General features: G+C 42.6%; 2 protein-coding genes across 2 annotated transcripts; both read left to right on the forward strand.

Moving 5' to 3' along the window:
- The first annotated feature begins 94 nt into the window (after positions 1–94).
- LOC124649727 (flap endonuclease 1-A) lies at positions 95–5,027 on the forward strand. The gene is made up of 17 exons (XM_047189312.1): positions 95–132; positions 242–358; positions 782–840; positions 932–991; positions 1,101–1,154; positions 1,237–1,285; positions 1,383–1,430; positions 1,651–1,716; positions 1,888–1,938; positions 2,022–2,141; positions 2,213–2,297; positions 2,408–2,489; positions 3,667–3,775; positions 3,853–3,909; positions 3,990–4,036; positions 4,164–4,218; positions 4,742–5,027. Exons 1-17 carry the CDS (start codon positions 121–123, stop codon positions 4,811–4,813), a joined length of 1,143 nt encoding a protein of 380 aa, XP_047045268.1. The 5' UTR covers positions 95–120; the 3' UTR covers positions 4,814–5,027.
- Positions 5,028–8,749: 3,722 nt separating this feature from the next.
- Positions 8,750–12,769, forward strand: LOC124648366. The gene is made up of 3 exons (XM_047188147.1): positions 8,750–8,813; positions 10,473–10,563; positions 11,458–12,769. The coding sequence occupies exons 1-3, from the start codon at positions 8,804–8,806 to the stop codon at positions 12,767–12,769; spliced, it is 1,413 nt and encodes a 470-aa protein (XP_047044103.1). The 5' UTR covers positions 8,750–8,803.
- The last annotated feature ends 319 nt before the right edge of the window (positions 12,770–13,088 follow it).

Here is a 13,088-nt window from a genome sequence, read left to right on the forward strand (position 1 = left end):
GGGGCAAGGAAAAACAGTACTGGAAATAGCCCGCGGCCTCTTCTTCCCCCCATCTCCATCCCTCCCCGCTCCCCTCCGTCGCCGCCGCCTTCGCGCGCAGCAGCCGTCGTCGCCGGCGAGATGGGCGTCAAGGTGAGCGCATCGCGAGAGCCCCGCCGGACCCTCCTCCTCTGGATTTGGGATTTGTTTCCCCGTCAACATTCGAATGAACAAGCGATTCGGTCATTTTTTGTGTGTGTAGGGTTTGACGAAGCTGCTGGCGGACCACGCGCCCAAGGCGATGAGGGAGCAGAAGTTCGAGAGCTACTTCGGCCGCCGCATCGCCGTCGACGCCAGCATGGTCATCTACGGCTTCCTCGTATGTTTCCCCTAACCCACATCCTCCTCCCCCATTTTGATTTGTTCGCGCGGCAGTGATTTGGGCCTGCTTCGTGCTCAATCTATCATACGTTGCAGATCGATGCTTCTATGCCTGCCCATTCGGCGATTTGATCGATAGATTTTGCTCTCGCTCAAGCTGGGTTTAGGGTTTTGTAAACCCCCCACTGGCGATGCAGATGGTTTTCTACCACTTGGTTTCCTTGCGCTGGAATCCTTTCCCATCTTACATTATCGTAGATTGTGGTATTAGCTGTTGCATTTTAGCCAAGCCCTTGGGGGCATATATACATTTACATTGTTCCCGGTGGTAGTTTAACAAGCTGTTCTGAGATAACAACAACCTCTTTACCTACTGAAATGAAAGCTGGGACAAGTTTCTCATGCAGTTTCCCTTGTACAGATTGTAGTTGGAAGGACTGGGGCGGAAATGCTTACAAACGAAGCTGGTGACATCACCAGGTTCTGATATACCTCTCCTCTACGACCGCACTTGACATTCAGTTTATAGTGCGATTATGTATGTTAATGCGTTTTTTCCCTTTCTGGACAGTCATGTGCTAGGTATGTTCAACCGGACTATAAGGTTGCTCGAGGCAGGAATTAAACCAGTGTAAGTCCAATTTCTCCCTCATTTCCTGATATCAGAAATGTTCCATATGGTTGCATTTAAACATGTATGAAGCCTTCTTCTAAAATGGACCAAAACATTGCTCATGCAGATATGTTTTTGATGGCAAGCCTCCTGAGATGAAGGGTGGAGAGCTTGCAAAAAGGCACGAGGCGTTTCTTTCATCTCTTGATTGTTTTCCACCACAACTAATATGTTTGTCTAACAGAACATGGTTTACTTTTCAGGTACGCAAAGAGGGCGGATGCCACCGAAGAGCTGAGCAAGGCAGTAGAGGTGTGCTGACATTGCTTTGATCCATTTTTTTTGTTCACGTTGTTCTTCTATTTTCTGTTTCTTTGACCCCTAAAGAGCATACACTTTGATGTTGTAGTCAGGAGATGCAGAAGCAATTGAAAAATTCAGCAAGAGAACTGTAAAGGTGAGAGATTCATTATTCAGTTGTTTCTGTCAAGTAGTTCTTGAAAATGTTTATCAGTCGCACTGTCCACACTTCAAGATGTTTCTATTTTGTTAGGGGCCGACAGATTCTCTCACTGATAAAATGTCAACTTGATTATTTTGTTTTGCATAAAGTGCTGTTTCGTAATATATATGCAAGGAATTAGTGTTTTCAGAGACGTCTCCTATGTCCTTATCAGGTAACTAAGCAGCACAATGAGGATTGTAAACGACTACTAAGACTGATGGGTGTTCCTGTTGTAGAGGTAAGTTCAGTTTTCTTAGGTTCCTACATATCTTGATGGTACACATTAGCATATAGTCATCTTGTTTTATGGAATCACTGAATTTGGTTTCTTCTCGCATGGAGTCTATAGTTTATTGTATGTTTGTGATGCTCCCAATTTCACTGAAAGATCTCTACTCTATACCAATAGGCTCCTTGTGAAGCTGAATCACAGTGTGCTGCCCTTGCCAAAAATGACAAGGTAATATTAACATAGTGGACTGCACCAACTTCTTGTTTTCACCCTTTGCTTTTATTTTTTATTTAGTGCATTCTATTTTGTAGGTGTATGCCGTTGCATCAGAAGATATGGACTCACTTACTTTTGGAGCTCCACGGTTTGTTCGTCATTTGATGGATCCAAGTTCCAAGAAAATACCTGTTATGGAATTTGAAGTGTCGAAAGTAAGCAGTGGTGGGTTGTGCTTGAAATTTATTCTTACCTTGTATACACTTCACCAAATTTCATACTGCAGATTTTGGAGGAGCTTGAATTCACTATGGACCAATTCATTGACTTGTGCATCCTCTGTGGATGTGACTACTGTGATAGCATTAAAGGTATCATTGCTTACTCTTTTCTCTTTCGTTGGTGTACTCTGCATTTCTCAAGTTATGTAGCTAGTCGAAGCTTAAAGTTTTCTAACCGTGTATCTGTGCTTGTCCACTAGGTATTGGGAGTGTAACAGCTCTGAAGCTCATTCGCGAACATGGGTCCATCGAGGGCATTCTGGAAAATATTAATAAAGAGAAGTTAGTCCTGAACCATTTCAAAGAACTTTCTGTTGACTTAGTACCCAACTGAACCTTGCATGTGTAGCACAACAGTTGCCCAAAATCGACCCATTTTAAACTCACTAGTCAAGTGGCTTTGCGTTGCAGCGAAAAAAAGGATATTGAAACACTAATAAGAAATTTACCATGTTACACAAATGCAAGTATCAAGCATGTTTTATTTACAAAGTCACTCTCAAATGACCCGCCCAAGCCCCACCTATTTCCTCCTCCTTCGCTAGTATTGAATTACTAACAAAAATCTCCCTCAATTTCGTTTAATATGTACAATTTGGTTAGTAGATCTGGCTTAAATACCAGAGTTGACAAGCAACTATTTTCGCAAAATGGATCTATTTCTCAACGTATATGGTAAACAGGTAAAACATATTCCATCTTTGAAACCAAGGGTATTTCCGCACATTACAAAAAGAACTCACGATGTTAAAAATCAGTTTATTAGCAACTATGATGCCTAGCCCTGCTAGATTTTCAATGCTCTAAGTAAGAAAGATGCAAGGTAGATCATGAAATAAGAGTACATGGTGATCATTGTATGACTAACGGGAGCACAATGGTTAATCAAATTAGATATAGGATACACTAATATATTACCCAAAGTCTGAACCATATCTTACAGACCTGATACACTCACAACATCCCATTAGCATTTTCATTAGTGAGTAAATATTTGAAAAGTTGATTGAAAAGTGAAATACTGGGTTCATCATGCGAGCTTTGCTTCCTGCGATTTTCGTTCTTCCTCACCTCCTTGAAGGGGCGGATTGGCGGGGGAGAGGCGGGCAGGAGAAGGAGGGTGACTGGGGAGGGCAAGGAATGAGCTAGGAGAGACCGGACTGGACCGGACCGGCTTTGCTCGCTTAGTCGCTGGGAGTGAGGGGATTCAGGATTGTTCTAGTTCCTTGACTGGACGTTCACATGGGCCCACCTACCAGGTTGAGAGGAGATTGGTGAATGGACGACCATGAACTGAGTCTTCTATAAGTAGGAAAGATGTGGTGTTGTCCAGGGAAATGTTGGTTTCTTTTCTTCCGTAATGTCATTTCTATTAGATGTTTTGATTGTGACATGAGGTAGACAATTTGGTCTGTTCACCGTGAGTTGCATTTTCACACATGTCCACTGTTTACTGTAGATATCACATTCCTGAAGACTGGCCTTATAAAGAAGCTCGCCGCTTGTTTAAGGAACCTGATGTTACTTTGGATATTCCTGAGCTCAAATGGACTGCACCTGATGAGGAGGTATGCCTACTGACCTAGTTTACTTGCTCCCAGAGCATGGACAATTGAACATACCATTACATCTAATCTTTTTCCAGGGCCTCATTAATTTTCTTGTGAAAGAAAGCGGTTTCAATCAAGATCGCGTGACAAAGGCAGGCTCTTCTCTTTTGGCTCTTTCTGTTCCAGTTATTTAAACATTTTTATCAGCCATATGTATCGGGTTTTTCTGTAGGCCATAGAGAAGATTAAGTCGGCGAAGAATAAATCATCACAAGGAAGGTGAGGATTCTAATACGGAGTATAAATATTACATACAAGGTTCTGAAAATAATACATCTGCGCATAGTCATTTGCTGAAAACTTGAACTTCATCATACTGTAATAACTTTTGACTCAATGTAATCAGGCTCGAGTCATTTTTCAAGCCAACTGTTAGCACATCAGTGCCATTGAAGCGGAAGGTACATCCACCAAAATGCCACTCCATGTTATTGTGTTATTGCTCTTAATCTTTGGCTTTTTTCCAGAATATCATCAATAAGATCATATACAACCCAGTAAATATGTGGAACTGTACATGCAATACAAACGATGGCCTGTTGTTGTGGCTCTGATATTCGTACCACTATCTGGGTTTGTTTGGCAGATTGGGAAGATGGTAGTTAGTATCACCCATTACCAATTCACCATCAGGCTACTTGGACCAGTTTGAATTGTAGATGTTTAGATTGTGCAATGCGCCTGGTATTACATTTCTCAACATTATTTTTCAAGCAAATTAGAAATTGGGAAAGTACAACAGCAGAAGTTATATTTTGAAATCTAGTGCTATATTCAAGATTATTTCCACTGGGACTCCTATTGTTTGTGGTTCGTGTTGAATCTTATACTATATTAATAATATGTTCACACTAGTGGCAAAAACATTTTCTTTTTGCGTGACAGTATTTCAGCACATGAATTTCTTTATCGTACGAATTGCAGGAAACTTCAGAGAAACCAAGCAGCGCAGCGGCAAGCAAGAAAACAAAGTCGACCCGTGGAAGGAAGAAATAAGTCGGATGTGCAAAGTGAACAACAAAATCTGCAGTTGAATTCTTATCTTAGTTAGATCGTTAACCTCGTACCGTGTAACTCAGACCTTTGTTCCAAGGTTAGGTTAATTAGTGACTTGGGAGAGGCGAAATGTGCTCCATGTTTGTTTATCTGCTGACGGTTGGTTGTATGGCCGTACCTATTTCTCGAGTGTAATTCAGCTTTGCATTTCTTAGGATGTATGCACTTCGGTTGCTGATCTCTGAAGTGTCCGATATGGTGGAATGTTTATTTACCAGAGCCGTTTCATAAAACAACAATGTTTCATAAAAGTTGTGCACACGACAACAAATTTGGAAATATGAATCAAGTTAAGGTTGCGGCACCGGTAAATTTTACGGGTTGTCTGTTTCGGTCAAACCAATTTTTATTGCGTGGATATGAAACAACCTAAAAAAGTTTGGTAACGGTAGCTCATGATAATAGCAAATAGAGCATGAAGTACATAAAATGCTTGTTCTACATCTTTCTTTACAGCATGCGTTCTCAGTAAAAGCAAATAGAGCTTGAAGCACTCTACATCTTTCTTTACAGCATGCCTTTTTCTCAGTAAAAGGTTTGAAGATTGTTTGTTTTCACAAATGCTGCCCCTGGAGAATAAATGCCATCAGCCAGGCTATTGATCTCATACTTTATCGCATGGGCATGACCTTCAACAAGCCTATCAAACATTGGGAACGCTACACCACATTGTTGTCATCATGCGATCTAGCCATGCCAAATTCACATTTTCATAGTCTGCCACAACTTTAAATACCATGCTACTCTACTAGTAGTATATTATTAATAACAGCGTGTTAGTGTGTTACCATTAATACTCTGATCTCTATATGGATTTTCCTACTAGTGTGAGCATGTCATAAAACATGAAGTTGAAAAGAGAAATACCATATGGGTGCTATACAACTTAGCGTGCCAATTTTGTCACTTGACCGCAAGTCCTTGTTCTCTATTATCTCTAGATACACGTGTATCAAGAGATGTGGTGCTACTGTCACTTCACGGTGCCTATATTGTCACTAGGCTGCATCTCTAAATACCGTTGCAACCTAATATATGTTGTGCTCGCAATTCTTTTATACTTGAGATAGATGAATTACATATATGATAGAGCCATAAAAGGTGAGGCCATGTCACTGGTACGTCGATGTCCGTGGTCACCAAATGTTGCCACACAACCGGTAATACCCGTGGCATGTGGAGGAGCTGCTACGCCACCGACATAAGTTTACCTATAAGCAATGTCCTACTAGTGTTGTATTGGGCCCACCCTGAGACGACCGTGGAAACCATTTTCCATCGAATGGAGAGTTTGAAGCAGCCGAGTATTGAACTAGGACACCCTCCATTATAGGGACCGATCAAATGGGCATTTTCATGTTGCACTAGGCACAACAATCAACCCCTCATTAAAAATGTGATGCCACAGAATCTGCCGTAGCGGAGGTGGCTTACCTTCTGGCCGGTCTACAAATTGATGTCCCGGTTTGAAGGAATCTCTTATTGGGTTCGGCCATATTAGGGTGACCAAGTGACAGGTAAGTTTCGACTCATTACTCAACTTCGCATAAAGACGGTATGACGGGGCGTGGCTGAGACGATGAGCTTTCAAAATCTTGTGATCAAGTGTATAACCTCTACAAAGTTTCAAACTATTCAAATAGCCACGCCCATAGTTACAATGATTTAGGTTGGTCATACTTAACATCATAACATGTGTTCAGTTTGGTTTTCGAAGGAAGAATAAATAGGATTTTCGGGAATCGTACCACAAGTATGATATGGTGAAGTGATTATGTTCATGATTGACATAGACCATCATGATTATGATCTAGTTGCTACAAAAAGATGGTTTTCCTAAATCGTTTATCAAACACATTTTCAAATTATCTTATGCCATATATCTACAAGAGAGATTCAGCTTTCCGGGCCTTTCCTTGATTTAGTAGGCTCATGGATATTCTCCTACACCATTTTGTAGATGGTTTGTGAAACATTCAGATTTAGTCTACTCGCCCAGCTTATTAACTTGGTCAGCGAGGAAAAAATAAAGCATAGAAGATGAATAGTACAAAGGATGCCCATGCGAATTATGCCATTTTCCGAGTCAGCTACACGTAGGGTTAAAACATGTTAGCTAGAGCTCAGAGCTGTACATGATGTTTCCTGCAAGATTCTTTGGATTTATATCTGCGTCCAAAATGGTAACAATCCTGTAAATATGTAACGGGATGTACATGGATGTACCATTGGTATCAGTTCAAATTATGTGGCACAACAGACTGATCATGTGATTTCACTCTACCCGTGGTTGGAAACCAGTAATTCGTTGGGCCTACAATGAGGAGTAGCGGCGTAACACATAGTGGTATTTCGGAGACCTAGCTTGGGGTTTTCACAGCGTCGCTCCCGCACACGATGTTGACAGCAAAGTCGCTTCCCTCCCACTGCATGTCTGCATGAACAACGTTTCGCCGCATTTTCTCCATGCGTATTCACCCAAATTAGCATCTTTTTGTGGAAAAACTCTCCTTGTCTCCCTAGGTTCAGTGATCCTTTTATTTCAAGATTCAATATTTTTTCTTAAAATAAAATAACTTCTGAATATAGTCAATGATATATGGTACAAGCATGCAAAAATGACAAAATCTAATAAAATTTGAACCTTTGAAACTGTTCTCAGATCATAGCTTTTTTCCTTTTCACTAAGCAAAAAAGTGCAATGTCTAAGTTTTTTTTGTCCAAGTTGATCATTGTTTTAATCAGCACTACATCAATTATTGAAGCGGAAAGCTGTAGGATTCGTGCACGTATGTCTCATACAAAGAACTAGGAATGGCACCCACATAGTATAGGTACGGGTAGAACCATCTCATACATGTACATGTCACTTTCATTCTTACCCGTCAACTGCACCCATGCCCGTCAATGGGTACAAGTTTTTCCCATACCCATCACCCGGCAGGGTAAATGGGTACCCACGGGTAAAAATACCCACGTTTACAACACATTAAATTGATCTAAAAAATATGACAAGAGGTGAAGCGTTCGTAAATAGGGTCTAATCCTCATTAACTTACCAGTGATTGTGAGACCGAAATGCGTGAGGTTCAGCCTAGTAATATGAAGGCATGATTAGGGGGAAACTTGAGTAGTTTAGAATATTACAACGGCCCACTTGTTTAATTTAAATGGGTACATGGGTACGCGGATATGGGTTCTACGATCCCATACCCGTATCCACTCTACTCGATGGGTATGATATTTTTTCCTGTTTACAAATCCATGGGTAATATTTTGTCCCATATCCATTTTTCTACTGGGTTTTTACCCGACGGGTACGCGGGTCATGGGTAGCCATTGTCATCCCTAGCAAGAACATACTACCTCCCTTTTAAAATAAGTGTCTCATTTTTATCTAAATATGGATGTATCTAGAATTTTAGATATATTTTAATTATAAATACGTCTACATTGCAAAAAAAATGTGACACTTATTTTCAGACGTAGGGTATTATAAATAGCCCTGCACATGCCTATCCGTTTGACCGTTTGAGACTGGCCTGAATGCACGTTGGACACACATCAGGACAAAGGTTAACACAAGAGTGCACAAGTTTTTGTGCACTGCTCACTGGCCGTAAACTCTAGTTTTTTTCGCTGTCGGCCGTCTGAAGCTTGTCAAGTGGCATCGTGGGTGCGTGCCGATCCGTTGATCACGCTGGGTTAAGGTGCGCTTCTTCGTCCCGACGTAGCGTGCTGCTGGTGTCGCGTTGTGGCGTGCTGCAAGCTCTGTCCTGCAATCGAGACAGAGTGTGAGATTCGTTCTCCTCGCGATCCGACTTGAGGTTCCGCTATATAGGAGTAGATCGGTTTTTGCTAGCGTTGCAACGATAACAGATACGAAGGAAGGGGCCGGGGATAGCGTTCAGCTCTGGGTTGTCCTGTCCAATGGCGCGAGGTAAGCCATGTTTATATTTACATATATATACTACCCTGCTTGGGATTTCATTTGCTATTACTCGACTGAGAACTGAGAACCGGAAGTTCCACCATTGGCATGTGAGAGCCCTTAGATTCGTTTCTCATGGTTATTTATTTTGGTATCTTGTTTTCCCTTTTTTTTGTGTGTGATGGAGATAACATTAATCCTTGCCGATATGTGGAAAAAAGAATTCCGTACTCATGGGTAAAACATACAATTTTGGACGGGACATTTTCCTTTGCGGTGTCTCGCATAATCAAGCGTCTCACGCTTCTCTTCTTCTCATGCATGCAAATGATAAAACCATCATAGTTGTGCAGAGACCGGATGTAATACACCTTTTTAAATAATAAAATTCTTTTTATTGAAAAAAATGATGAAACCATCTAAGTTGTAAACGTTAACCTGATTGACGATACATTTTTGCCGTTGGCTTATTCATGGGGAGAGTTTCAAAACTAGATTTAATGTTGACATAATTCTACAATCTTTTTCAATAAAAAAATGCGCCAAACTATATACAACTTAGCTACAAGACCATAATAGTTTGGTTGCCAACAACGTAAATACACACTACCATCATACCACGCCTTACTGATTGGAAACACTTGAACGTCAATCTACACCGGTACACCACTTGAATACACACTCTAACTCCGCATAACATTGCAATGCCTAAAACATGTAGAAAGTCATCCCGTAACTATGCACTATTATCTTTGTAACTGTTTGCTATTGATCTGACATGGTACCCCTCCTCCCCACCAAAATTGTCAAAGATTTATCAATTTGGATATATCTATATATTTTTAGTGTCTAGATACATCCAAATTTGGATAAATCTCAGATAATTTTAGTGAGGCGGAGGAAGTATTATTAACATGTAATGGTGCTACAAATAAATTCAATTAAGATATAGCAACATATGAGCTAGAAATTTTAACCCTCGTCAAGACGAACTTAGCCGTATAAGCGGATCAGCAATGGATAGCGGTTTGGGACATACAATTTTTAAGCAATTAGTGCGATAATGTCAACATGAAACTTCTTTGCTTGCATAAATTTGCTCTTTCTATAGGACAAATGCACACGGCGCAAAAAGGCATGTCTGCATCGTGTTTGCAATTGATTAATTTTTAAATCGAGCTTAAGCTTGCCTGCATGCCATCGTCAGCAAACTAGTTAGCAGCAGACGCACATCGCTCGTAATAGAACTGTTTGCACATATATGAATCTATGATATGACAGTTCCTGGTATGATCCTTGTACGATCCAACATCCGGTGGTGCGCTGCATTCGATGTGATGCGGCCCACAAACGGATTGATAGCAGGACTCCGTTGGTGATTCCATCCACTGATTAATCCTCAGATATATACAGATGCAGGACCCTATGTTCACAACACCTTCTCTCATTTAATTTTTTTTTTACCTCACCTTCTGGGTTTAATTATAGTAAAACTTTATAAAGTTTGATTTAATATATAGAAAAAACAATATCTACAATATGAAATTGATTGTACTAGAACCGTCGAAATGTATATTTTCAGATTATATGCATCTGATATTATGAATGTTGATATTTTGTATTTTATTGTTGGTTAAACTTCATAATTTTGGCTTTGACTAAATTTAGAACGCGAAGTAATTCTGAATGGAGGGGGCACGAACGACTGCAAAGCTCTCACCATTCAAGTCGATTCGTCTGCTTTCACAACATGGATTAGGTGAGGCTGGCAATTGTCCAATCATCAACGAGAATGTATTTGTATTGTTAACTTGGTGGTGTGCATTACTTGGTTTCATTATCATTCATTCCGTAAATGTCTATTTCTCACCTAGGAGTCTACATATACACTTAGTTTCGCATTAAGTTTGCCTTCTTATGCGTCCCTATAAGGATTGTTTTAATTTTCTCTGAAGCGCCTCTTTATATAAAAAGAACACCTATACATCCCCAAAACTTACTTCTAGCATTGTCATTTAGTCCCTTGGTTCCATAATTTTTGTCAAGGTTTCAGAATAAAAATTATGAAATGGAGGAAGTACTATTAATCCAATTCCTTCTTTACTTGTCCGAATGAAGTGTTGTCCCTGTGGTTGGGGTGGAGCTCACTAGCTGACGAAGGAGGCAAGTGAATCAAGATAGCATGCATTCATCATATAATAGATATCCCATGAAAAAAGCGAGAACAAGACGGAAAGCTACAACGAGAGGCGATGCTACGCCAGGGAAGGGAAGAAGGACCCTTACTCACAGTCCGAGGCCGGTCAGCTCGATACGGCTCCAACAGAGATGCCAGAGCAGATGAAATCGCAAAAGAATAGATGGGGAAATTAAAAAAGCTGCTTTGAATTTCGAAAAGACAGATTGATGAGCAAATAGATCTCCCATAAGTTTTTTTTAATATAGTATCTAAATGCACCGCAAATTGATATAAAAAAAACACCGCAAAGGACAAGGTGGCCGCATCATAGCATCCAAATATAGTGCATTAACAAAAAGTACATATGAGAACTTCAAAAAAAGGACAGAAATGCAGAGTCAGAACTTTGAAAATAAAGACAGAAATAGTAGGAATAAACAAACTCATTGCATAACTAGTTGATTATTCTTGCAGGCAGATGCAGCATTCTGAAATGCCGAGTCCGACGCCCACAGGGAGGGACGAGAAAATGCTCTGGCAAAAAGAAGCAGGTGCCCGCATATCCAGGGTCCGGCAGCAACTCCGCCGCGTCGTGGTGGACGACGAAGACGACAGCTACACGCCGCACTATGTACCAATCGGCCCTTACCACCGCAGCCGTTCATCTCCATGGATCGAGAAAACGAAGAAGCGCTCTACTAGCTTCCTGCAGAGCCTGTCCGAGGAGCATACAGAAGGTGGTCTCACGGGCGTGATGGAGAAGCTGGAGCCCTTGGCTAGGGAGTGCTACCCCTCCGGCGATGGGTTCGGCGACATGACGCCGGAGAATTCGTCGAACATGCTGCTGCACGACACGTGCTATCTGCTCCTTTTCTTCGTCGACTACGTGTCCGGCAACCGCGTTCCTCCGGCTCTGGCTGATGATGATGATGAACGGCCGGTCAGCCGCAACACCTTGGTACGCGACACGGTGTTCCTTGTCGAGAACCAGATCCCTTTGTTACTGCTCCAGGGTATCCACGAGCGTGTCACGGGAAGCACCACCTCCGTCCTCGACTACATAGCCATGCCCATCCAGGAGCTGCTGCAGCAGCAGCTCTTCATCAGTAGGAAGCCACGGCCACCGCCGCCGACGTGCTCTCACCTGCTGCATCTCGTGCACGCCTACTTCCGCCCGGCGCTGCTGCCGACCGACAGGACGGCCATGTGCGGCAGGATGGTGACGGGCCGGTGGCGCCGGGCGGCGGAGTACCGCAGGTACGCCAACGTGCGGCTCATGCGCCGGGACTTCCAGGACGATGTGGAGTCTTCCGTCCTGGATGTGCAGCTTGAACGAGGCACGCTGTGGATCCCTCGCCTGCGTGTCGACAGCAAGACCTGGACCATCCTGCGCAACCTGATGGCCCTGGAAGACAAGGCACACCGGAGGCCCGTCACGGCCTACTGCCTTTTCATATCGCAGCTGGCCTGCACGGCGGAGGACGTCCAGCTCCTGCGGCGGGCAGGGATCGTCGACCACTTCCTGGGCAACGACGAGCAGCTCTCTAAGGACTTCGCTGGCCTCTGCAAGGGGGTGGTCATCGACGTCGACGACCTGGACAGGAACTACCTCAAGCCCTTGTGGCACCAGCTGGAGAAGCGCTGCCACAGCCGTGCGCAGATATTCATGGGGTGGTTCCGCCACGGGCAGAACTGGGAGATTGCCGCCGCCTTCCTGCTGGCTCTCATCGTCATCGCCTGTCAAGTGACGCAAACGTTCTATGCAGTTGCTCGCGGCGGACACTAACCCGAACATTGTTCTTTAACATAGTTTTAAATAGCCGGCTATAGCCCCGCTATAGCCCGGCTATAGCCTTTCGAGCAAGGTGCGGCTAAAGGCATTCGCGTGCTAAAAGGTGGCTATAGCCCGCTATAGCCTGGCTATAGCCTTTTTCGGAGGTCGCGGCTATATCCTATAGCCCGCTATTTAAAACTATATCTTTTCCCGTTGCTCTTCTCTTCCTCCTACTCCCTCCTCACTATTTACTAGGGATGTAAAGGAGTATTTGTTTCCGAATCCGTTTTACAGAATTCATATCCGGTTTAAATTTTACTGAAAAAATCGG

This window comes from Lolium rigidum, chromosome 4 (genome assembly GCF_022539505.1).
Source record: "Lolium rigidum isolate FL_2022 chromosome 4, APGP_CSIRO_Lrig_0.1, whole genome shotgun sequence".
Taxonomy (NCBI): domain Eukaryota; kingdom Viridiplantae; phylum Streptophyta; class Magnoliopsida; order Poales; family Poaceae; genus Lolium; species Lolium rigidum.